The sequence below is a fragment of the Pagrus pagrus genome (assembly GCF_965226575.1).
Source record: "Pagrus pagrus genome assembly, chromosome: 20".
In the NCBI taxonomy this organism is placed as follows: domain Eukaryota; kingdom Metazoa; phylum Chordata; class Actinopteri; order Spariformes; family Sparidae; genus Pagrus; species Pagrus pagrus.
In genome coordinates this window covers 3,310,165-3,335,928 of record NC_140207.1, presented here as the reverse complement: position 1 = coordinate 3,335,928, position 25,764 = coordinate 3,310,165, and the positions used below count along the sequence as shown (strand labels likewise).

The following is a 25,764-nucleotide window of genomic DNA, read 5'->3' as shown; positions in this document are numbered from 1 at the left end:
GGGTGGTGGATGAGTGAAGCAACAGTCGGCTCTGAAGGTCTGCATGAATCTAAACTCAGCCATTGTTTTCTCATAACCACTTAATCATATTTGGAGAGAAGCTTATCCCAGCATGCACTTTGTTCACAGATCAAAGGGTGGATCCCTTCAAAGCTCATAACTCAAGACGGGATAAGTTATGAAAGGTCAACAAGTCACACATTAAACAAATACTATATTTGCTTTTGTCTGAATTTAGAAGAAACATCTGGTTTAGCCCTCGGTATCCCATAATCCACTGGGCTCTGCTCGAGTCTCTAACGGTGTGTTCAGGCGATGTGATCAGAATCAGAAAAACGGTACTGTCCTTCTGAAAGCAAAGAAATTTGACTTGAACTGCAACAAACTGGCGTCAGACAACGGTTTTGCTCACTTTCAATACGCTACTCGGTCTACCGGTTTGGATTTTTCCTGCAAAAAATGAAGGATGAACTGCGGCACAAAGGGAGCGCGACCAGAACAGGAAGAGGCATCGTTTTCCCCGGACACCATCCCCAGGTAACGGTGGAACGACTGGAATAACTGTAAAAGAAAAAGATGGAGGACGGACGGACGGACGGTCACTCGATGGAGAGCGCTCCGGTGTTGTGTCAAAGTCTGTTCCCCCGTTGGTGTGTGTCTCCTCTCACCGCCGGGACTTGAGACGCTGCAAAACCGCCGTTCTCTCTACAAAACCTGCCGACTTATTAACACAACCGGCTGTTTGACTCTGCCGTTAGCAGCACTGGGATCAGGGTTTCTAGATCAAACTGGGATTGTTAAGGTTGTTTTGCTTTTGACTGCCGTTAGCAGTCGCCATGCTGCTGAAAATTCGTCTGTTTCTGGTTGAAGTAAAAGTACAAACACCAGACTCTGTCGAAAAGACTCTACCAGTCCTGCTAGAAAGACGACCCGAGCATGAAACTGTGCCGTCTACGCAGCAGAGAGACACGGACATTGTTTTAAATCGGTGCCACCAAAGATCTTCAGTACATCAAAAGTTCAAACTGAAAGAAACGACAAAACCAAATGCCCACCCAACGTGCCGATATGACGGCTGAAATATGATTTGTGCGCGTCAGTGTAGTTCAAGGAAATTGTGCTCGCAGCTGCAAAAAATTAAATTGCCGATGCTTGTGAGGCAGAAAGACCCGAGAAGTCAAGAAGTCGTGTTAAATTGTTGGAAAAACATTTTCCCGTCTCTTCACGGAGGCGGTTTGATTGATGGGCTTTGGCGCACATGTTGTATCATTTACTGTTAGAATAAAATGGTATGTTGGGGTTTTTTTGTGTACTACAGACAAAAAGTGTACAGTACATACTAGATACTGTTATGTAGAATGATAATACAGTGTTTAAAGGAACAGATCACACAAACATGTAAATTCAGTCATCATCAATAAAATCAAGCATTTGTTTGTCTTTGATGACTAAAACTCACTCAGAATTCAAAACTTTAAAGTCAAACATTGCAAAATAATAAATATAAATCTGTACTGAGCTAAGGAACTAAGATTAATACATTTAAATTCATACAAAAAATGGTTTATTGTTAATAATTTGATCACTGTAAAACATTTTTATCTTTTTGTGAGACCTGTTGAGCCTGTTTTTCATTTGCTTTTCATTGGTTTGTTGCAAACTGGCTGATATCATTTGTTCCCTGTGCCTAAAAAAATTTTAATGGACGAAAATTTCAACCCATTCAGCTGAAAAATAAGCTGAGGCCTAGAAATCACATACAAAGAATCAATAACAGGCTTATCACAGCTTTTTAGAGCCGAAGGTGACGTCTTGATTTAAATATTCCATTTAGAGTCTAATAAAACTGAGGAAAGTGGCAATTCATCAGTTCAAATCAGTTTTATGAGTGTTTAACTTCTCATTTCTGTTGCGAGTTTACAACCAACAGAACGATTACAGGCTGTAACGTGAACATTTAGTGAACTCAATGGAAAACAGGCTCAATAGGTATCACACAAAGATAGAAAACCTTGAAGTAGAGGAGACATTTTTAATATTAAAGGTTCTTTGTTACCTATTGAGCCTGTTTTTCATTGGGTTCAGAAATTCACAAGTTACAGCTTGTAATGGCCGGTTTGTTGTAGATGATGTCATCTTGTTCTCTGCGTCTGGACAAAATATTAATGGAACCGGATCTCGTGAACAATAAGCATTTGGTGAAGCTGAGAAACACAAACAATGATAAAAATTAACTTAAAACAGTACTCAGAGTGCAGCTATAAGATTCAGCAAAGTCCCATGAATTTAACAGAAGTCTTTACATGATTTTTGTCAAGAAAGGGGAGTTCCTGGGGGTCAATATCTCTTTTTTGCACCCTGGGGCCCCCTCTCAGCTTAACCCCTCCCTGCCTCTCGATCTCATTTTCAGACATTTCCACTCGGCCCAGAAGGGGATTAAAACATAAACCTGCAGCTCTTTACTGTTCACACTGACAAACAGTGATGAGACTCTTAGTCGGAGCGTCTGTCTGTGAGCGACCCCGTGGAGGCCCGGCTTCCTCCCTGCCCCCCGGTGCTGCTCGTTAATCACCGGGTGCCGAGATGATCATTTCTTAGAAAAACAGAGGCGCCGGGAGCGAAAACAAACCGGTGAGAATGTGAAAGGAAAGCCGGAGCGGCGGGGAATTCATGAGGGAGAATGTTATCGCTGCGACTAAAGGTCATATTGTTCACTTCTTCCTGACAGGCAGCGAGAGAGAGAGAGAGAGAGAGAGAGAGGGGGGAGTGTAAGGCAATTTGGAGGGAGGTGGAGGGGAGGGAGGGGGCGAGCGAGGGAGGGTGAGACTGCAAAAAGTGGAAAGAGAGAGAGAGAGAGGGAGGGAGGGAGGACAGAGAAAGATTGGTGGGGAGGAAGAGAAAACCACAATGTGGGCCTCAAACTGCACAAGGACACATTCTGTATGTTACACACACACAAAGACATGCTCAGAAAACCACACACACCTAATCTGCATGGCCAAAAGTTTGTGGACACCCGAACCGCGGCTCTAACGGCCTCGACTCGCCGACACCAGAACGTTTATAAGTTCTGACACTTAGTTGGTGATCCAGAATCGCTGTTCGCCTTCTAGGTTTCTGCAAACCAAGAACATGCTGGACCTGTGTTTAAAATCTGGTTTGATTTAGGTACAAAAACTGTGTTTTTGGCTTAAAATACTTGGATTTTGTTGCCAAAAACACAGCTGGAACATGTCCTGATGACTCGTAAACTGTGTTGCCAGATGAGAAACAAGCACAGAGGAAGTGACCTGGCTTTGAAACAAGAAAAAAGCCCAAAACAGGTGACTTTACCTAATGTGAGACAGAGAGAGAGGTGACTTGATCAATTCACAGCATGTATGAATTTATTTTGCATTTCATAAGAAACCAATTTAAAAATACTGGACCTTGCAATTTCATTTTTCGTTTTAACTCTCAGGAACTTCTCACAGTAGACGCTCCTCGTGTAGCTAACTGTCCGTTATTACTTTTCATCTTTTCATGATTTTCCGTAAATGAAATTGTAGACTACGTTCTCATGTCCTACATCTTGAGTCTTTTCTTTATAACCGAAGGAACTGGCAAGAAAGGAATAAATAAATGTTAACGTTTCTGCAAACCACAGATATGTCCAAGGTCGATATTTGCACCAGACGTGGCGTATCACCTTCGAGTTATATGCTTATTAGCTGACTTTCACATCAGGAGGTGGAGGGGATGTTGGTGGCGTTACAAGCCGACAATGATGCCAAATGACAAATGACACATGCAGTTTGAGTCACATTAGTGGATAAGACACCTGGAGATATTTCACAGGAAGTCAGACAATCTAAGTCCGTGATCATGGCGACCAAATCAGGTATTTGAAGCCAAACCATGATGTTTTCCTAACCAAGCGGTTTCTGTGCATAAACCTAACCAGAGCAGAGGCACAACGTTGTGACAAGAGAAAGATAGAAAATTCAACCTAAAAAAAGTAAAGTTGCAACATAAAGAAATGTCCAGTTTGAACTTAGCTGTGGAGGACTTAAACAGCCACAGCCAACATTTATTGTGGTGATTGGATTGGGGGAAGGGGAGCAGTGGAGACGACTGGTGCATGGGGGCGAGTGCCATGAAATAAACGCAGCAGAAGTGCAGTCCAGTGGACAAAATACCGTATTCACTATGAATGCGTCACAACTTTCTGCAGCCCCATTTATACATGTGGTGCCCTTTTTATTGTTTTCGCCCCTGTTGTAGAGAGATCCTGCAACATGACTAACTCTGAGTTTTTACTTTATTTGACGGGTGAGACTGGAGACATGGGAGCAACCCCCAAAGAAGCAACTAAACAAGCACAAAAAATGACGGGAAAAACACGCCCAAAGTTGCTTAAAATGTGCGGACTTGGCAACACTCACACAGTCGTGTTTCCATCATTTCAGAGGAATTTAATGGGCGCTGACTTGCATTTATTTGCTGTGGACTTACGCTAGCCTCTACTTGTCTAAACCTAACCTGAAAGCCTTTCCAGCATCTATTGAGATTATTATTTTGTTCATGAGTTTATTGTGATTTTTATGTGATTTAACCTGCCCGAGCGCCACAAGCTACACGCTCAAGAAAGCGTTCAATCTCAAGTTTAATCATCTATGTTATTGGGACTTGTGTTTTCTTCCCCAAAGAAAGGCGAGTCCCCACAATGAGAACGTGTGAACAGATTTATGTCCGCACAGCGTGAGTAATACACATGTGCATTTCAGTAACTGTATCTGGAGGGGGTCTCTCTCTCGGGAGTGACAGCCTCCTCGATCGCCCTCTTCCCTCTGAACTCTTGATTCCTGAAATGAAATGAAGCAGTGAGCGAGCAGCTTCAACACACACACACACACGCACACACGCGCACACACGCACACACACACACACACACACACACACACACGTCAGCATAAAAACACAAGAACTGACAAAAGCAAGGGAAGCCAAAAATAAAAGAAAAAAAACTTTGGAAACTTTGGAAAGTCCCCAAAAGTTTCCTGTTTGCCCATTGGTCGGCTCTCCAGATTTCCGGCGTGCCCATTGGCCGCCTCGGTTGTCCTACCTCTCCCTTCCTGAGGTGTGTGTGTGAGTGTGTGTGTGTGTGTGTGTGTGTGTGTGTAAGAGAGTGTGGGAGTGTGTGTGTCTGCGCCAAATATCAGTGATATTGTTCAGCTCTGTGTGCTGTGTTCTTTCTAATGGGAGGGACAAAATTAATAGTGTGTGTGTGTGTGTGTGTGTGTGTGTGTGTGTGTGTGTGTGTGAGAGAGTGTGTGTGTGTGTGTGTGTGTGTGTGTGTGTGTGTGTGTGTGTGTGTGTGTGTGTGTGTGTGAGAGCAGGGTGTTTACCTTGGCACACACTCAGACAGGGAGAGAGACTCAGATTTAGGGCTTGTTAGTTTTCACAGTTAGTGTTTTAACAGATAATGTCTGTGTTTATATTAATAATCGTCCATTTCCACAAACATCAGCATTAGTCAGCCTGTACCCACCTTAAAGGGTAACGCCACCAACTTTGACTGTGTTTACAGGTCAAATGTGAAAAGAGTAATACTATAAAACCCTTTGTGGCTCCAGAGGAAGCTTCATGTAATCTGACAAATTGCCTCCAGTGATGTCACACAGTGGCTAAATTGCATTGTGGGTAATGTAGGCCCAACCAGTTCAAGGTAATTTATTCATCATTATACAACACAGGGTTGTATAACCAAATTAAAGTTTAAAACTCTTTCATGCTACAAAATTTACACAACATTTATACAGTTTATATACAAGCATACATAAACACGTAGCGCAGCTTCGAATTTGTGTCGTGAAAGGTCTCTGTAAAGATGAGGTGGAGACGGGTCTCTGTAAAGATGAGGTGGAGACGGGTTTTGTAAAGATGAGGTGGAGACAGGTCTCTGTAATGATGTGGTGGAGACAGGTCTCTGTAAAGATGAGGTGGAGACAGGTCTCTGTAAAGGCGTGGTGGAGACAGGTCTCTGTAAAGGCGTGGTGGAGACGGGTCTCTGTAAAGATGAGGTGGAGACGGGTCTCTGTAAAGATGAGGTGGAGACGGGTCTCTGTAATGATGTGGTGGAGACGGGTCTCTGTAAAGACGTGGTGGAGACAGGTGGAGACGGGTCTTCAAGCAGTTTTCAGCTTGTTTGAGTGTGTCTGTGCAGACAAAGGACTGGCAGCACACCTGGGATCCAGATGAGATACCAGTTTGTAGCCAGAGATCATAAAAAATTTACTACCTTTACATTCTGACTTTAATATAAGTACAATACTCCAGTTTCCAGCCAAACATTTTTCAGAAAAATTGAAACGAGTTTCCATCTTCTACTAATGTGAATATTGGGAGATTGATGGTTCATGGCTCATCAAGATAAGCAGATCGTGGTACTGTTTCACCACTTAGGGGCCATTAGTGAAGAAGAAGAACGAGATGAAGTCGTTAAACGAGCTCCAGTTAAACCTCAAATACTGTGAAACAAATGTAGAAAACATGGTTTGTTTTTCTTTAAATATGGCATTTCCTTTCTTAATGAGAGGAAAGCTACAGCCTCCTTTTCCCGCCACACTCACTGATTTCGGAGCGTATCTTCATAAAAATCACTTTGTGAACTACTGCAGAAATTTGGACACAAATTTTTCCAAACTCTTGCCGAGTGTCAAGAAAATTCACGGCCGTCATCATTTCACAAACTGCGGTGACACCGAGTTGAACTTTCCCACCTCAGCCAACCGAATTTAGAAATTTCTCCTTAGATATTTTTACGCACTAAAAACAGGTGGATGGAAAAGCAGCAGTTGTCAACCTCGTGCAACGTGCTTTAGCGAGACTTATTTCCTACGACAGATTTGATTTGAGGGGAAGCGATGAGGGAGAAACTGAACGGGAGACAAAGAGATGTTGAGAGAGAGAGACAGGACGGAGAGGAAAAAGAAAACAGAGTCGGACAGACACAAAGAGAGCGAGGGAGAGGAGGAACGAGGCAGAGGGGAGTGGAAGACAAAGTTTGGAAGGCGAACGAGGAGGGAGGGAGGTAGGGAGTCGACTTTGCGGGGGAGTCGGTCAGCTCTCCTCTTCGTATCCCTATCAAAACTTGGCCGCCGTTCAGAAATACACTCAGAGTGTGTGTTTGAGGCAGAATTAATCACAATGTAGGGACTGAGATCTGTTCAGCGGTTTTTAGATCCCGAGTCTGGACCAAGAGACGGTTTATTCGAAGGTTTAAGACTTGTTTTTTGTTCAACGTTGGGATGAAACCTTTCGTGGTCTGCAGGGAATTAAAGAAAAGTCAAGGAAGAGTCGTCATGAGTAACTAAATCTGATCTGTGAGTGTGTGAAGGAGAATATTTAGGATGCTCTCATGGAACAATCTTGACCTCACATATTCACTGTGCTCTTTATCACACACACACACACACACACACACACACACACACACAGTTTACAGTATGTGTTACCCCCAGCAGACCCGTGCAGGCGTAGCGGTGGAGCACAGTGAAACCTAAGTGGAGAGCGTCTCCCTCGGGGGGGGGCGGCGAGGCGTAGGAGCCCAGATTGAGGCCAGATGTTGCAGACGCAGGAACGAGCACACGGGACCGCGATCCATTTATAGGCTCAGCTCGCCTCGCTGCACAGAAACACACTGATAACGACGCAACCGAGGCTGTTCGTAGTGCTGACCGCTGTGTTTAACGTCAGGGGAAACAAAAAAAAGACTACTGCTCACACTGTGCAGACCCTCTAATTCAAGTCTTTGTTTTCTGTGTGGGTCTGATTGTCCTGAACTTTGGCTTGAAGATTATTTTGGGAATTGCTCTAAAATGCCTGTAAGGTCAAACTAAAAATAAGACTTGTCTTTCAATGTTGTAGGCTGACATTTGTTGAGTTTGACTGGAAAAGAGCAACAACAAAGCTTTTTAGTGTTAAAAGTCAACATGTGATGGTGCGGATGATCTTTGAAGTGAAAGATTTACAACTTCTCAGACGTTTTCCTGCTTTTATTTTACTTGAAGTTACTGTATTACTTTATTCCGTCTGTCTTGAATCGTCATGATTCATGTAATTCTTTATTTCAGAGACTTGCAGGAAAAATCACGAGAGACTGAGAGGCTGTTGGATAAAATAACCAGATAATCATGCTTCTTTTCAGTTAAGTTAAAAGTTAAAATAGCAAACAAATAACGGCGTTTCATCTCATTCATACAATATTTTAAAAAAACAATAAGACCATAATTTAGTCCTGCTCAAACTTTGGATTTCACTCTTTAAAATCTCTATTTGCAGACAGATTTATCATCTACAACTGTGTATATTTCTGTATATTCTGTCATATAGCTGAGCCTTATCTTTGACATATGACCTCATGTCTGATCGGTCCGTCTGAACCTCCTGTTTTCTAACCGGGTGGCATTTATTTTAAATTAGATAAAATAAGGAAACGGTGAAACAGCTGCAGGTCAACAAGTTAATTTACCGATCTCAACCTCCAAACTTTTTCTCATCACGACAGTATTTTCTGACACAAAGCTTGAATCTCACACCTTGTTTTGACAGCTAAAGATCGACACTGTGAGACTGACCTCACCATCTCACCTCGCTGCTCTCTCTCCGGCGTCCTTCAGCGAAAACGAACATCATGTTTTTGTTACACAGCGTGATAAAGACTGGAAGCTTCCAAGAATCTCCTGGGAGAAAATATATTTCCAAAAGCGGTTAACGTGATTCTTACGTCCGAACACAAAGATTATTGGATTTTGTGTCGTTTAAAACTTCTCCTCACATTCCTCACATCAGACAGAAGCACGACGGGGTGCACGAGATAAAATGTGGAGAGATCTGAAACTAAAGCAGATAAAATGTGGGGATGAAACGCCAGGAACACATACTATAGGTTTTTTAAAAAACAGCGGACATCTTGGTTTCATGTGGTCTGGATCAGCACACAGTGGCAGTTAAACCAGGTTTGCCAAAGAATTTCAAGAAAAAGACTAATTTATGGTTTCAGCCTGAAAAAAACCCTGAATTATATCTGCTACGTCAGCGTGCTGCAGAATATTGTGATTTGATGTCGTGGATATTTAATGAAAGATATTAAAAGTTTAGTTTCGGTAAGTTTAAATGCACAAAATGTGATTTCTGGCGCTACAGGTGCAGATCCAGACCTTCTGGAGGAATAAACACCTGGAGTAACATCAGGTTCTGCTCTGATCCGATGGGAGGAGAGCTCAGAGTTACTTTTTAGCCTTTGGGATTAAAGTGGACTCCTGTTTATCAGCCTGACTGCAGCAGTGATCCGGAGGTGACCTCCATTGTCGGGTGGTTCTGTTCTGTAATGTTGACTCCTGACTGGAGCTGGAGGGGAAATGGACTTTACTTCATGAATGTAATGTTAGAGAGGAGAGAGAGAACCAGAACCAGAACCAGAGTCTCTGCTGAGTGCTGAGTGCAGTCAGAGGTTGACTGATGTTCAGAAAAAGTCATCAAGCAGTCAAACTGGCTTCGCTGGTGGAAACACGCAGTTCAACAACCAGCACTGCTGATGGAAATCTATCCGACGTGACTCCGGCCCAGATGTTCACAGACGAAGTGATGTTTAAAGTTTCGTTCATGTTGTTTAGTCTCATTAAGTGAAGTTCACAAAGGTCGAGTTGTATTTCAAAATTTGGATGCAGATTTCAGACGTATACATGCCAACCCTCCAGTTTTTGTCATCGCCCTCTCCTTCTTTCCTCCCAGGGTCACAACTCTCCCATAATTTATCCTGATTTCTTCAAACCTTTTCCCTTTTTAGTTCCCACAACCTTTATCTGCATCTGTACACTGTGAGGCCTGCTGCACCGTTTATCCTCGTCCTCCTCAGTGAGCGAGACACGGACAGAAATGAAGAGGAGAAAAAATGTTCAAACAAATTTCTAACGTTTTTCCACATTTTTTACGTAAAAGAAAAATCTGCCTCGTCGCTTCAATCCCCATCGAGGGGCTGATGAACAGGGCAGCGTTGTGCACAGACGCTCTGAAAGGCAGGGCATACTGTTTTACTTTGTTTATGTGGCGGACCCTGCCACCTTTCTAGCTTCAAACAGTGTTCTGGGACCGTATTTTCCTCTGAGAACAATTTGTTTATTCACTTATGGAAACAAAACATATTTCTGAGTTTGTATTATCACCTCATTAATATCGTAAATATTAAAAATTCTGAGTTTTCATTTCTTTAAAACTACACAGTGCCCCTTTAAGCAGGAAACAGTCGTTGAATCATGTATTTCTCACGCGTCGGACCCCCAGAACCCCACCATGAGATCTCAGATATGTTTCTCACATTATATCTTTAAACTCCACAACAATAAAAAGTCATGTACGTGCCAGATTTCAGCTGCTGTGCGGCGTTTAGAAAACATAATCTGTGATCATATTCTGATGTAAAGAGCCCAGTGTGCAGATCTACAGCGCAGATATGAAGGCTCACAATAAACTCTGAGGCTATCTGTGTTTTTACAGCGCAGAAAAGAAACAATCATCTCTCCAGGAGAAATTCATAGAGGGAAAAGCTCTTGTTCTCCAGGCCGGCCCCGCCTCCTCCTCCTCCTCCTCCTGCTGCTGCTCGCAGGGGAGGGTAGAAGTGAAGAAGTCAGCTCTCTGCCATTGTTCTTGTTCTGGAGGGACGGGACGGGACGGGACGACTGCTGGTCGGGTACCGGACGGCCGGTCTGTCGTTATGACGGGCTCCGGTCCGAAGCTCGGGGTGCTGCTGCTGCTGGCGGTTCTGCTGCAGACTGTGGTCGTCACCATCACTGTGCTCCACTTCACCACCGCTCTCAACTCGGTAAGGACAAAGTAAAAGGTCCGGACGAGGACGCGCGGTGGCTTTTACGCATCGCCAAGCTTTGCGCACCGAGGAGCTGACCGCAGCTTTAAGAAAACTAGACTTTGTGTTGACTTTGAACGCCTGACTGAACTTTATATAAACTTTAAAGTGCAGATTAGTGCTGATCATCTTTAGGGGAAACTCTCTGAACTCGGGTTTGCGCGCTCTGGTTCCGTTGCTGCGCTCTACAGAGCACAAATAGTCCAGGACGTGTCTAATTTCCTTCTATTTGTGTTTCTTACAATGCAGGCCACACACTGAATGATGCATTCACAGTAAAACAAAAAGAAAATGAGTTTTTCGCAACAGCTTCATGCAGTGACACACTTTCCTTTTCTAGTAAAAAAAAAAGTAGGACAAGGAAGTAACGAGCTCAGACTGCAGCTATGTTTGTGATTAGCTGTGATTATCAGGAAGAGCTATTACAGTGCGTGTGTGCGTGTGTGTGCTGGACTCTGCTTGTTTTGGTGAAGCCAGAGTCCTTTGGCTACCTGGATTCGGTCCAGTCCAACTCTCAGTCAGTGTTTACAGGAGTGGATCATTAACTCAGAGGAGATGTGTGCAGAAATGAAACCCAAACAGACATAAAAACAAAAGACGAGGGACACAGGCCAGGAAATGATGTTGACTCAGGAGAAACTTAATGACAGGAGAATAAAAAGGCGGTTTGCGCTTTATTGTTCTCGTAATAAATCGTCTCATTACACCATAAATGTATGACCTGTTTTATATGATCCTGAAAATGTGGTAAAAATATTTATAGTTTTACCGACAGGAAGAAACTTTCACCAGGAGGGTTTGGCGAGAAAAAACTGTTGGCAGGTTAAACTTTCTGCAAATATTTCTAAGTGTAAAAAACACTTTATATTGTTAACGAGGGAACTCAAAGTTTTAGGGTTTCTTGAGGACAAGTTGCAGCCGTGTTTGTGGCGTCAAAACCAGGTGATTCACGCCGAAATCCACGATCTCTTCCTAAACCTAACCAGAGCATCAGCAGCGCGTCGTCAGGAGATACGGATCAGAAACATGCGTTGTCGGAGAGATGTTTGCTCTAACTGTTCGATGCTCTTCTCGACAGATGAAGGAGACGTTTGCCAGGAGCAGCGTTTCCTGCCTGACCGGCACCGACCTGCAGAGCATCACGGCGGTACGAGGAGATCCGTGCTGGCAGGTCACTCAGCAGCTTCACCTGCTCATTGAGAAGGTAAAAAACCCCCAAACACTGAACTTTGAGTAAAATCTCCTTTTCAAGCTGTGTCAAGTGTGATTTCACTTCATTACATCAGAACATGACCTTCACATATCAGTATGTGTTGATCGGCACTAATGACTCGATGATTTGTTGGCCAGCTGCTCAGATTTTTGGCGTTCAAAGCTCAGTTTTTTTTCTCTGGCCTGCTCCGAATCAAAAAAAAAAAGCCCCCACCCACTGGAGTTTGGAGACGTGACTAATCTCCCCACACTTCAGCTGCAAACGGCCAAGAAAGCAAACGTTATAGCAGCTTTATTACTGTTATATATCATCATACTTTTTTTATAACTGGGAGTTTATCGTTGAGGAATTCACATGCAGGTTTCATCAGCGTCCAGCCAGTACGACAAATGTTCAGTCACGAGTACAGTAAAGTCCAGATTTAACCCATTTTGCAGCTGAAGCGACGGTCTGGGTGAATACTTTGTACTTTACTTTAATATTATTTTAATTCCAGTAGCTTTACTTGTAATTGAGTAATATTTCAGCAATGTAACTGTACTCCTTCCACCACTGGTTTCAGCTATAGGTCAAAGTCTCAGCTGTAACGATGTCAGATTTTCTATACGTGATCATCGAGGCCAAACAAATTCACCATCATATTATCGCAATATCTAAAGAAGAAAAAATGCTTGCGATTAAATTGATCTTTAACTTTGTTCACTGTGTGTGTTGTCTCTTTTTTTGGCAGATAAATGACCTCAAACATTGATTGATTTCTTTTTTTTAATATCGCGGCCACAGAGTTATGCCGTGTGAAAAACGTTAACATTCTGCAAAACACGAAAATGATAAATTAAAAGTCTTCATTAGTTTGTAAGTGACCCTGGTGTAAAGAGTTAATGTTCGACACTTCATCCACTCATTTGTGTTTTTTATATAAATCACACAACACGAGCAGGAAGTCGCAGTGTATCGTTTCTTGTTGCATCTTATAAAACTGCAAAAAAAAGGGCTGAAAATCATTTTTCACTCTCTGTGAGCGTCTTCTTCATGTGAACCTCAGTGCACACTACTTGTTTTCAGTCTTTTCCTGGTGTTCGTTGACAGCAGCAGCGCTACTTTTTAAATTACATGAAGAGAGGAGAAACGAAGTGACTTGTAAGGAAATGAAGTTATGATTATTGATATTATCAGGCTGCTCTGAACGTTAGCAGGAGGAGAAAAATGTTGAAATGATCCAAATCACTTGTCTGCAGACGCACAATGAGCTCCTTCATAGCTGGAGATGTGATGTGATCCTGTGTGGTTTAATCAGCACAGGAATGCCTTCACCTGCCCTGCTCGCTCGCTCTCTCTCTCTCTCTCTCACACACACACACACACACACACACACACACACACACACACACACACACACACACACACACACACACACACACACACAGGTTATTATTCCTCCTTTACTTTCTATTTGTGTGTGTTGTTTGTTTTTGTTTCCTGCTCCCGACTCTTTGCTGCTCTCTGTAACAACACGAGCCGGGTATTTTCGGACTTGATTAAATTTAGTTCAGAGTATAAAAACACAAGAGGGGACAGATTGTGCCACAGAGTGAAGGCACATTTAAGTTCTCCTGGCAAGTGACGTCCGAGTTGAGTCCTGCTGTTATCAAACTCTGAATATCTGTGAAAATGTATTTCCCACGTTTGTTTCCTCGATCGTGTTCATTGAGCTGTTTGTTCACGTGCAGACAATTCAGGTGCTGCTTAGTGTTGCTTGTGATCAAAACAATGACAATGCTATCATGCTAACGTACAGCAGGGATAATGTTAACCATATTCACCGAGGAAGCTGTGTCCTCACTGCAGAGGAGGCCGTGTCCTCACTGCAGAGGAGGCTGTGTCCTCACTGCAGAGGAGGCTGTGTCCTCGCTGCAGAGGAAGCTGTGTCCTCGCTGCAGCGGAGACCGTGTCCTTGTTGCAGGGGAGGCCACACTGCATCTGTGTCCTCGCTGCAGAGGAGGCTGTGTCCTCGCTGTAACAGAGGAAGCTGTGTCCTTGCTGCAGAGGAGGCTGTGTCCACACTGCACTCGTGGCTGCGTTGTAGCGGAGGCTGAGTCCTTGCTGCTACAGAGGAAGCTGTGTCCTCGCTGCAATGGAGGCTGTGTCCTCGCTGCAGAGGAAGCTGTGTCCTCGCTGCAGAGGAAGCTGTGTCCTCGCTGAATGGCCCGGGGATTCAAATATATGGGTTGGCTGTTATTACGGGCCAGTACTGGCCCATCACAGATGGATCAGTATCAGCCTGTATGTTGTCTGATTTGTGCAGATGTGAAAGCTTTTTTCTTTATTACCAGAACATAACGCAGCGAACGATGCATAAGTAATTTATAATTTAAAATTCCCAGTGAAGTTCACTGTTTCACTGCACTAAGTTTGCTGTTTAGCTGTAACATTTCCTGCCTCCAGTACATCTCTTTGTCAAAAATGTTGGATTACCACATTTGAGGGACCAGCGCAGTAAATGTGGGTGTATCGACTGATATAACAATATCATTACAGCATTAGAGGAAAAGTCACGGGTAGAGCGATATCCACTGATCCACTGATTTGGCATATGAGGATGTCCAAGGTGAAAAAAATTGCGATGGACGACGTCGTTAGGTTTCTGAATATGAGGCAGTCCGCACGCCACTGCAGTCACCGCTGTTTCCCACTGTCGCTCTGACAACAACGTCCAGCTGAGAAAAAACTGTCTCCCATCACCATCGAGGGGAGTCAGGTCACATCTCACATCCCTGCCCGCCACGCAGCCGATGCATCCCTGTGTCTTCGCCTCTGCATCACGTGTCCGTAACATGTGTTCAGCCTCAGAAGCTTGAAAACGTTTGCTGGATCGAGTCCAACAGAACAGAAACACCGCTGCCAACATGTAGGAGAGCATCTTGGGTTTGTCTCACTGAGCTGGACTCAGGACTTCACTGTGCTCTCTGGTGGGGGCCTTTGTAAAATCACGATGTTATGACGGTATGATGCTCAGAAGTCCATGACTGTCGGCCATCGCCAAACCCAACGCTGGCGAGGGGACTGCCAAAGTGAGTCACATTCAATCTGACAATCCGTCCAATAGTTGTTGAGATATTTCCAAAGTGGTGGGCGACCGAACCGGCGGACTGACTAACCAAAAAATACATTTCTTTGTCTTTTAAAGTCTATTGAATCATCTCTGGATGTCAGGTTTCAGGTGTTTTCTCCAGGTTGATGGTTCAGACAACAGATGAGCCACGGATGAAGAAGAAGAGGAGGATCTGGTTTTATATTAGATGTACTAACTCCAGATATAATGTCAAAAATGCCAACGTGGCTGACGTTTATTACACGTGATTAAACTGTGATCTGAGGTTGCTTCTGAGAGCTGGCATCGATTTCAGAAGAGTCCGCGCAGTGTTTTTTAACTGAACGGCGTCCAACATGTGTGATGCTGAAGTCCTTCCTCCTGCGTGTCACGAGGGAAAACAGGAACCACATTTGGATGAGCTTTCATCGTTTTCTGTTGAGCATGTTGCATTCGACGGGGCTGGTTTTATAGAAATTCCACAGAAGATGCTGTCAGATAAAACCTGCAGGTTTGCGTTTGAAGTCTTGCTTCAGGAGTTTGACCATCACAGCTCTCTCACTCGTAACTTCTGGTTCACGCTGGTTGTGTTGTCTCACCTTCCTCTCAGTCATTGTTGAGGCTGTAAAAATATTTTAATAGGTGAAATCATTGACTTTTGCAACCGGTAGGAAATTCAAAAACGCCAAAGTGAGTTATATAACTTATTTATTATAACGATGGTATGATTAATGTTACCCAAACGTTCCTTGACCCGATAACACATCTTTATTGCCTTTCTTCCCCGATGCTTTCAGAACACCCTCCGTCTTCTCCATGTTTTTCCAATTGCTTTTTACGTTTCTGGACACAAACTGAGCTGAAATAAACACGTCCGTCGTCCCCTGCACTTTAGAAAATCGTTTTCATCAGTTTGGCAGTAGTTGCGTCTTTCGTTTGCCAATTCTTTGGGTAAGAGAACGTAAAACACGAGGGAAAAGGGGGGAGCGGGGTCGATTACCAGAGACGGATCTGTTACCGACCTGAACATGAAGGCTCCTTTTTATTCAGCGGACAAACTTCCTGATCCTCACGTCGGCATAATTTCAGGGTCCACGTCAAACAAAGGGCGGCTGGTTGACCTGTGGAATGAGCTGAGGGCTCTTTCTTTTGGTAGATTTCCTCTAATTGTGTTGTTTGAATTCATAAATTGGTGTTTTGTTTTATGATTTCTGTTTTTTTGACTGACTTTAATGTGTCTTTATGGAGGCATCATGATGCTGACTGGTACTGACTGTCTTTACTGTTTCCCCTGCAGTCTCTGTCTCAGCGTTACCAGAGGCAGATCTCATCGGCAGTCAGAGGTGAGAAAGAAAACAATGACTGAATGTAAATTATATCAGGAGTGTCATGTGATCGCAGCTTCTCACTGCTGCAGATAAAACTTACATTTCCTTAAAAAGCATGTAAAACCTGATGTGTAATCTCTCTGTGGATGCATTTTTATGTTATCTCATCCATCTCTCCGTGTTAGATGAAGTGTCTCGGGTGCTGCCCTCACTTGTGATGGTGGACAGGGCTTCACCTCGCCCCAAAGTTGCAGCCCACGTCACCGGCAGCTTTCTGCCCAAACTGGAGCGAGAAGGAGGAGGTGAGTCGTGCAGAAATGAACCTTGTGTCTAGATCTAACGTGTAAATCTAATCTATAGGCTGTGGTGTGGTTTAAAATGTATTCATGACATTATTGATTGATGATCAGCAGGAAAAATGTGCTTATTGTGGCGACAGACTACATTTTAACTTGGTTGGACTCTGACAGATACGATATGTACGTTTTTCACATTCAAATGTCTAAAATTGGAAACGACCTTCGTTATGAACTTCGTTGAGTTTGTTGTTTTGTAAAAATTTAAATCTCACAATTTCATCAACTCCTCAAAAAAAGCTGATGAAAATTTCGTAAAGATACAAATGAAAATACTCATGGTCTCGTATAAGTTTGGTATGTGGAGTTAAAATGATGAGATATTGTGTCAAAATGTTGCTTTTTAAAGTCAAAATTGTTGAAGTTTGGAAAAACGGTCGATCCAAACAAGTAATACACTTCTTTCTTCTTTCTTCTCCATTTCAGACGTTTAATATTTATTTACGTGTGTTGTTCACTCAGAATTTGCGGCTTATATTTGCTATTTATTCTTGTTTTGTTTTCTTACGTTCTTACATTTTGTACATTTTTAACTTCTTACTACCTCATGGTGACAGCGACTTAAAAAATCTTGACTTGAAAAGGTCAAATTTAGATTTTTATATGATAATTTTTCATTTTTAATCAGCCGTCATTTCATCAGTTTCCACTCACTGTCATTAAAGTATGATTTAACGTAAATATTTTCACACTTCCTCCTCATATTCATTATTTTACAGCTCCGGTCGCCGCCGGCCGTCGAGTTCAGGGCCAGAAGATTTCGTGGTGGGAGGGACACAAGGGGCTGGCCTTCCTCCAGGACGTCCAGCTGGTGGACGGGGAGCTGGTGGTGCCGCAGCCCGGCCTCTACTACGTCTACGCCCAGACGTACTTCAGACACACCCACTCCCTGGAGGAGGAGGGCGAGGACGGCGAGGAGGCGGAGGACAGAGGGAGACCCCTGCTGCAGTACGTCTATAAAAAGGTGACCACGTTTTACACTTTGATTTCAAGCTGGATCTCCTTCAACCTGTTCTGCTGATGTTTCTTTGAATTACTTAGAATTAATTATTTTAGCTGGACTTGGATTTGACTCATTGAAAGTATTAGCTACACTGTCAAACCTGCCAAAATGATTAAAGTAATTAAAAGGAAAAAGCAGCCAGTCTTCATGTTCGTGGCGCTGAGCGGAGCTGAAACATTCCAGATTTGAATAAATATTTAGACTCACTTTCCTTCAGCGTTTGCTAACATGAAAAAGATGTTTGTGGGTTATTTTAGACAAACAACATCAGTTTCATCCGTCCAGCTCACTGTGAAGATGAACACTGACAGGTTTTTAGTGATTTAAAGGTAAATTCAGTAAATGTTGGCTGTAAAAATTAAGTAATCTGATCGGAGATGTTCTCTATTAACTGTCTGACATGAAGACAGATCATGTGCTTTGAATCATTTGTGCAGTTGGATCACAGATGTGTCTTCGTGAGAACAAGAGGAATTTTCCAAATAGTTCAAATGTTGACAAAAAGTCCTCCAGCTGAAAAAACATCATGATAAGTGATTCAAAGCAAATCTGAAAAGCTCAGTTCTGCTCTTTTTGTTGTCTGAACCCTGAGAACGATATCAGCGACAGAACACGAGCTGCTGGACGGAGGTACAAATACTTTGTTACAGTACTTCAGTATCTGTACTTTACTTGAGTATCTCTGTGACTCTCCCTCTCTACATCTGAATACAAACACCTGAACTTTCTCCTCCTCGCATTTTCAAAACAGGCTCGTTACTTTAGTTTGATGCATTTGAGGTGAATTATGGATTATTTTTATTTGGCGTCATCGCACGCCGCCTTCCCAACGTCACAAGACTGATTTCAGACGCAGTGAGACGAAGCAAAGACGTAAGAAGACGTAAACAGACAGAGACTTTTTACTCTGATACTCTGAGTACATGTCAGAGCCTGTACTCTATTACTTTTACTGGAGTGAAGAAGCTGAGTCAGTACTTCTACTTTTACCAGAGTCTGTTTTTACACAAGTATCTGAACTTCTACTGGAGGAAACAATGTGTGGCCAACTCCGTTTATGCGGACAATTTAAAATCTCATAAAGTTTCCCCCTCTTTTTATTCGATCAGTGGAGGACTCAGCTCTTTTTTTCTGAACTGGGGTCATAATTGCAATGATGGAAACCAGCGTTTGTTTTACAGTGTTTATATCAGTCAATAAAAAAAATGATTGATTGAAGATGGTTCAATATCGTCATAGTTTTGAACATCAGTGATGTCGGCTAACGATCCAGCAGCGTTACTACTCGATGTCTCAGTCCGACGACACATCACACCTCCATGCCCTCTCACTCACCTCTCCTCCTCCCACCAGGTGAGCTCCTACCCGGTTCCCATCCTGCTGATGAAGACGAGCCGAACCTCCTGCTGGTCCCGGGGCTCCCAGTTTTCTCTGCACTCCGCCCACCAGGGGGGGCTGTTCCCGCTGAACAGCGGCGACCGCCTGTTTGTCACCGTGACCAACGCCTCTGCCGTGGACATGGACGAGAAAAGCAGCTTCTTCGGGGCGTTTCTCATCAGCTAGACGATCAGACTCCGGATCTGGAACCAGATCGACAGACGCCAACGTGCTTTTAATCCTTTTAACATCAGATTGTTGCAGAGACTTCTTCTATGAACGAACCCAGAAAATGAAAAAAACTGAAGCAGCGACTCGCGGAGAAGTCGTTTTCTTTTCTTTTTACCAAGATCACAAACTGAAAGAATTTGACAACACTGGTTTTGTGGGTGGAGAAGAGACTGTTCATGAATTAAAACCGACTCAACAGATACTGGAGTGTTAGTTAGATCGGCTTGGACTCGACACAGATTTCAGTTTTTGTTGTACAAACATTTGTTTGAGGCTGAAGAACGCTTTTTTAAGGTAAATTTAAGTTTAGTTTCTTAGTTTGTCTTGAACAACTAAAAGGAAACTTTAGATAACACTTTGACCAACGTTTCCATGATTGTGGAAGGTTCAGGTGTGATTCGCTTGGTTCTTTCCAAACTAACCCAATCACCAGGATGAATGTTGGAAATATACGCTTCTGCAAGCCACAGATATGTGAAAACTTTTCTTTATGTTTAGTTTTCAATGTTGTGTGATGACAACGTGCTCATGCTTTGGTTAGGTTTAGGCACAAAACACACATTGTTAGGGTCAGAAAAACATCATGTTTTGACTTAAAATATCTGGTTCTGTCGCCAAAAACAGGACTGGAAACTGTGCTGACAGCTTTTTCTTTCATTATTCATCTTTGAAAAGGGACAGTGTACATGAATCAACACAGAAACAAGCCTAGATGTTGATGGGCAGCCCATATATAAAAAAAAACATTGTACGTTACTTAAAAATATACTATGAGTAGAAACTTGATATGACACGTAGGAAACGTACAAATGTAACATATCTGTGGTTTGCAGAAACGTTCAACGCCGGCGTTTTACTGTGCTGAGATTCAATGTTCGTTTGTGCTTGACCCCTGATTCCTCGCTGGTTTTCATCCATACGTCACCTTTTACTGGGATTTATTTTTTTCACTGTAAATCCTCGAAGCAGCAGCAGAAGCATGACAGTCAAACGGGAAGATGCTATAGCACCGACGATCATGTTTCCAAAAAATCTCACTTCTTTTTTTGTGATTACTGTTTTACCTACAGTGTTTGATAAACTGGTTGTTCAGGTGACAATCTACGATCACAAGACTGTATTTTAAAGTTTGTACAATCGGCTCATTAGTTGACTCACAAATTCCCAAACTCACCTGTAAAGGAACAGTTCACCCACAAATGAAAACTCAGTCATCATGCTGATGGAAAGTCAGGTGAAGTTTCGTAGTCCACAAAACTTTTCTGGAGCTTTGCAGTAAAACAGTGTCGCAGCATTCTGCTAAACAACTGAAGTAGCTGGAGACTTTCTCGTCTGGCGTAATCGAAGTCTCCAGAAGCACCGAGATCCTGAATCGATCTGAAAAGGCGTTATTTTTGGCGCCCAGTCGATGCACCCTGTCTGAAGTGGGTGCTTAGAAATCCTTTTAAAAAAAGACGCTCCTTACATGTGCAGAACTTGCCTGAGAAAAATCACATTTTTAAGTTTTCTTCAGTATCAAAATAATCCAGCGATAGTCGTCTGTACATCCATGAGTGCACTGCAAACAGGAAGTGCTGACAGCTAATTCGGCAAAGTTTAAATTGAGTTTTGGAGTATTTGTTTTTTTCTTTGCTTGTTTTTTCAGTTTTAAAACAAGTCTGCAGCTACTACAGTTGTTTAGGAGAACGCTGCGATGCTGTTTTACTGTGCAGCTCCAGAAATGTCTTGTGGACTACGAGACTTCACCTGACTTGCCGTCAGCATGATGGTGGGGAGATGATTCCTGAAGTCAGTTTAGACTTAAAATGACACATTTTATTCCACGGTTCATTCTGTTCTGAAAAACTGACGCTGCCTCTAAGAAATGTTTGTATAAAACTCATGGTCTGGACATTCATGATGCTCGGAGGCCACACACATAAATGTTAGTCGAGTCTTTGGATGTGTGTTTGTGCAAAGATGTAAATATGGTGCTATATGTCGTGTTTTTATTTCTCTACACCAGCCTGCAAATGCTGGTTCTTGAGCTCGCTGTTAACTCTCGTCTGAACTTCTGAGACAGTTTACCTGTGGTGTAACATCGTCACCGCCTCCTCGATGAGTTTTACGGTTAACGTTCAAACACTGCTCCTCACTAATGAGACTCGGCGCTGTGTTTTTGCTGGCTGCAGCCCCGCAGTCTCTCTTTTTCTGCTGTCGGTCGTCCAGTTTATTGGCTCGTCCTACGTAACCTTTCTCCAAATGGTGTATTAAATGAAATGTCTGTGTTCTTGGCCGTTCATGTCGTGTTGGATGAACTGCAGATGTGACATGCCGACTTTGGAAGATAATTATTCACATCGGCATCCAAACAGCTGAAATGTGGGATTGTTTTTTCTGTAGCTCGTCTGTCTTCCATGTGATTGTGCAACAAATCTACTAATGTTCAAGGACACGTAAACCAAAATGATCAGTTATATCTGACCGAGGGAAATCTGGATGAATAAGTGATTATAACAGATCGAGCTTCAAGGTTCATACTTGATTTAGGAAGTAGTAGTTTGACCACATAATCCTTAAAGAAACAGTTACCCACCCAAAAATGACAATTCAGTCATCATCTCCTCCCTCCATGCTGATGGAAAGTCAGGTTTCTCAAAGTCACATGTCTGGAGCTCCACAGCAAAAGTGTTGCAGCGTTTCCCTAAACAACTGAAGATGCTGGAGACAAAAAAGTGTAATCCAAGTCTCCGGAAGCCCCGAGATCCCAAACTGATTTGGAAAGACGCTGTGCTTGCTAACGCTGTTAGCTTAGCAGCTACAGTGAAGATTCAAGCTTGTTTTTTTGGGTCCAGAAATTTTTTGTGGACTACGAAACTCCACCTGACTTTCCATCGATGTGAGGGGGAGGAGAGATGGACTGTTCCTTTAACTTAACTTGGTCTTACTCGAATGCTTGCTGAAGGCCATGAGAAGTGGCTGAAAGCTCCAGCAGAAATCTCTTTAGGGTCAAACCACCATTTCTCAGGTCGAGACTTCACCCTCGCCTGTTAAACTCGGATTCATCCAGTTTTATCAACCACACATCCACATTTTGTGAATTCAGCATTCACTGTAGCACTCCTGTAAATATCACATTATTTTCCCGTTTTTCTCCTTATTTTTTTTTTTGTTTGTTTTTTTTCTATGAATGTATAGACACATTTTTTCAGTGTTGGTATCCACAAAGATTGCTATAATCCAGGAGCAAACGTGATGTAAAATGGACACAGCCAGTACCTTTCTGCTCTGCCTCCGTGTGGAATAACTGGAAACCCTCCACCTGCAGTCAGTCCTCAGTATCAGCTGGAGCTCAAACACCTGAAAGGCATCAGAGAGTACACACCTGTACACAAATCAGCTTCAAGACAATTAAACACAATTTGAACTAAATGTGAATGTAAATAACCCGGGAGTTTCTGTCTGTAAATATGTGGAATAAAGACGTTTGTAGAAGGATCTTTATAGTGTTTGTTCACGGCGCAGTTTGATCACTTTATTAAAGGTAGGGAGGCGAATCTGGAGGGAGATGGTTGCTTGTTTAGTCTCATTCCCAGGTCGAAGAGTACAGAAGTTCGCTCGCTACCCAACCCCGAAATTCGACCCCAAAGTGTATTTGAAGATCTGGGAATGAGCCTCAACAATAATTACCGACCTTTAACCAAACATCCCGTGTCCGTCGGGGTATCTGAGGTCTCCACTCCTCCCAGTTCATGTCAGGGATTTTCTTGAAGAAATTCACTTTGAAACTTCTGTTAAATTCACAGGACCTTGTAAAATCCTGCAGCTGTGATGAGTTTTTTTTAAAGTTTGGCTTCTTCAGTTCAGTTTTTTTAAAATCTATGTGGGAGTTTCCTTAACGACTCTGTAAGGACACTCCCACACAGAGTCTAAAAGCCTGTGACTCCCCTCCAGTTAGTCAGAAGCCTCTTGCATGAGAGGTGAGACGTCTTCAAGAAACTGAAACACGTCCAGTTGCCTACGATCGTCACGTGTTTGCAGCGTGGCCGTCCTGAGACAAACAGCCTGTTTTCAGCTTTGTGGTGATGCATTTTCCATCCAATCCGGGTTTATTTAGCTTAAAGGTGCAATATGTAAACATTTTGGTTGAAGCTATTCATAACTTCATTAAGTGAGTAACAGTTTTCACGTTACGACATCTGTGTACTGCGTTACGATGTCCAGATAGCAAGCTGCTGACGATATGCCGTCACCTGTTTGCTGTGTATGAATCCAACAGGTAGCCAAATCTTCCACGTTGCATGAGAAGGAGGAGCATTTCCTCGACCCGTAAAGCCCACAGCACACAGATCAAACACTGCAACACAACAGGGAACATCTGAATGTTGGCAGTCGCCTCAGAAGGTCTTTTAAACGAACTGCCACACCGATCAAACAAATCCAAGCAGAACAGCTGACCAAACATAACAGATCAAAGTGTTGACTTCAGATGTCGTCAGTGTGGAGAGTGAAGAGGAGAAACGCTTTGTACTGCTGTGATTCAAAGTGGCAGGACGACTTCAAACAATCTGAAACAACAACACAACAGAGACTTTCCTTTCTGCTGTGAGATGGAAAGCGAGGACAAATCTGGTTTTGTAATCTTCTCTCAGAGCAGCACTGCTGGCTGCTGGAAAAGGTGACGACTTATAAGACGTCAAAATATGAAATACAGGGATTTCATCAGCGGCTGATGGTCAGTCCCCGCTGAGCAAAACATATCCTAAAGACGTCCTTACAGGGTTCAAAATGAGAGTTTTTACAGTGTAATTTTAGACATCTCAAACACATATTTGTTTAAAAGTACTTTTCTTGATTTTATATAAATAAAAAAAGTTAAAATAAACAAAACTAACTGGAAACATTCAGTTAAAAGAGCCTGGTGTACTGGAGGAGAGCACTGCAGTCTGATATTATCTGGTAAAAGCAGCGGGAGTCCTTTCTGTAACCGGCTGGCTTATTTGAAACAGAAGCGCAAAATTAGATGGATCATTCTTTCATTTCATTCTGGGTCTGTAAAGCTCAGACTTTAAATTAAATCACATTTCTAGTTTGTGCATGTAATTGCGGATGTTCTGTTATTTTGGCAGACTTGAGTCATTGTGATTTAATTAAGCCGCTGAAAATAAAAACAATGTCATTGCAAGAAGCCGAAAGGACGGATGACCACTGGAGGACAGGTACAGCCGAGGAACACCTTTGATTTCTGGACATTTGCAGCGTTGCACTGCGCACTGAAGCTCCATGCTGCCCTCTAGTGTCCATCTGCAGCAGTGCAGCAACAATGAACAACACTTAAAGAGGCTGTTCACACTGGGTATCAACATGCATCATGAGTGTCTCTCAACCTGTCCATGTTTGAATCAGATGTTTGTCAACACTCTTTCAATAACCACAACATCACCAGACTCCCTTAACAAATCGTGTGATTTTAAGAGTTGTTGAGTGAGAAGAAACTTAACAAACTTTGTGAAACAGTTTTACGACAAATTCGAAATCATTGATTTCTTCTTGTAAATTCAGCATTGAATGCTTAACGTTTAGTTGTTTCTTTCCTAGGACCAGCCTGTCTGCTTGTGCGTCATACCTCATTTTACTGAGAGCAAACATGTCAAATTTTAACTAATGCAAACACCTGCTTTGACACCTGACAAGTAAGTACCCAGACTTCCTTTGAAAAACACTCAATTTTGTGAGATGTAGTTATTAGAAACTTTACAAACCTTTTGAAATGCTGACAAAAAAAAAAAGATTTACTGTTTTGCTCCTTCTTATTAATTCGGCAAACGTTAAACCTGAAGATGTCTCTTTCTTTATGTAAAATACATCGTATCCTTTTATTTGCATATCGAGCAGAGAAGTGAGATCCGATCACAAGTGGTAAACCGAGACGCATGTTGTGATCAGATCACACAGGACAGATGTTAACACCAGGTCTTCAGACAGAAAGAGAAAGCCTCAGACTACGAGAGGGACACAAATAATGACACAACACTTTGTAAGTTTTTGATTTTCTTTCTTTTTTGTGGAAATATGTTACAGTTATATTACAGGTATTTAAATGCCCCGAGGGAGAACAAAAACCGTTTGGAGACACCAGAAACTAACACTAAGAAGGAGACAGCAACTTAACTGAGACAGAAAAAGTCCAGACTGGGTCGACAGACTTGACAGGCAGAAGAGTGGGCGGAACCGACGCCCGACACGTAACCTATTGTTAGGAGACGTCCAATAAATACTGCAA

At 42.8% G+C, this 25,764-nt stretch overlaps 2 protein-coding genes across 13 annotated transcripts in view; one reads left to right on the top strand and one right to left on the bottom strand.

Annotated features, from left to right (window-relative positions):
- LOC311249340 (E3 ubiquitin-protein ligase MSL2-like) overlaps window positions 1-25,764 on the bottom strand; it is an 83,847-nt gene that overhangs the window by 8,233 nt on the left and 49,850 nt on the right. For 6 of the 12 annotated variants that reach the window (XR_014621160.1, XR_014621161.1, XR_014621162.1 and 3 more), the window contains 2 exons: window positions 23,735-23,838; window positions 22,761-22,841 (listed from right to left, as the gene is read on the bottom strand). The gene's annotated coding sequence lies outside the window, so the exon portion shown is untranslated. Of the gene's footprint in view, window positions 1-19,229; window positions 19,318-19,385; window positions 19,475-22,760; window positions 22,842-23,734; window positions 23,839-25,764 lie in introns of those variants that run through there. The other 6 variants (XR_014621163.1, XR_014621165.1, XR_014621167.1 and 3 more) reach the window with 4 other exon arrangements.
- Window positions 10,700-19,457, top strand: tnfsf10 (TNF superfamily member 10; the record flags this gene model as incomplete). The annotated part of the gene is made up of 6 exons (XM_084340301.1): window positions 10,700-10,861; window positions 11,982-12,107; window positions 16,505-16,550; window positions 16,721-16,837; window positions 17,611-17,855; window positions 19,248-19,457. Exons 1-6 carry the CDS (start codon window positions 10,754-10,756, stop codon window positions 19,455-19,457), a joined length of 852 nt encoding a protein of 283 aa, XP_084196427.1. The 5' UTR covers window positions 10,700-10,753.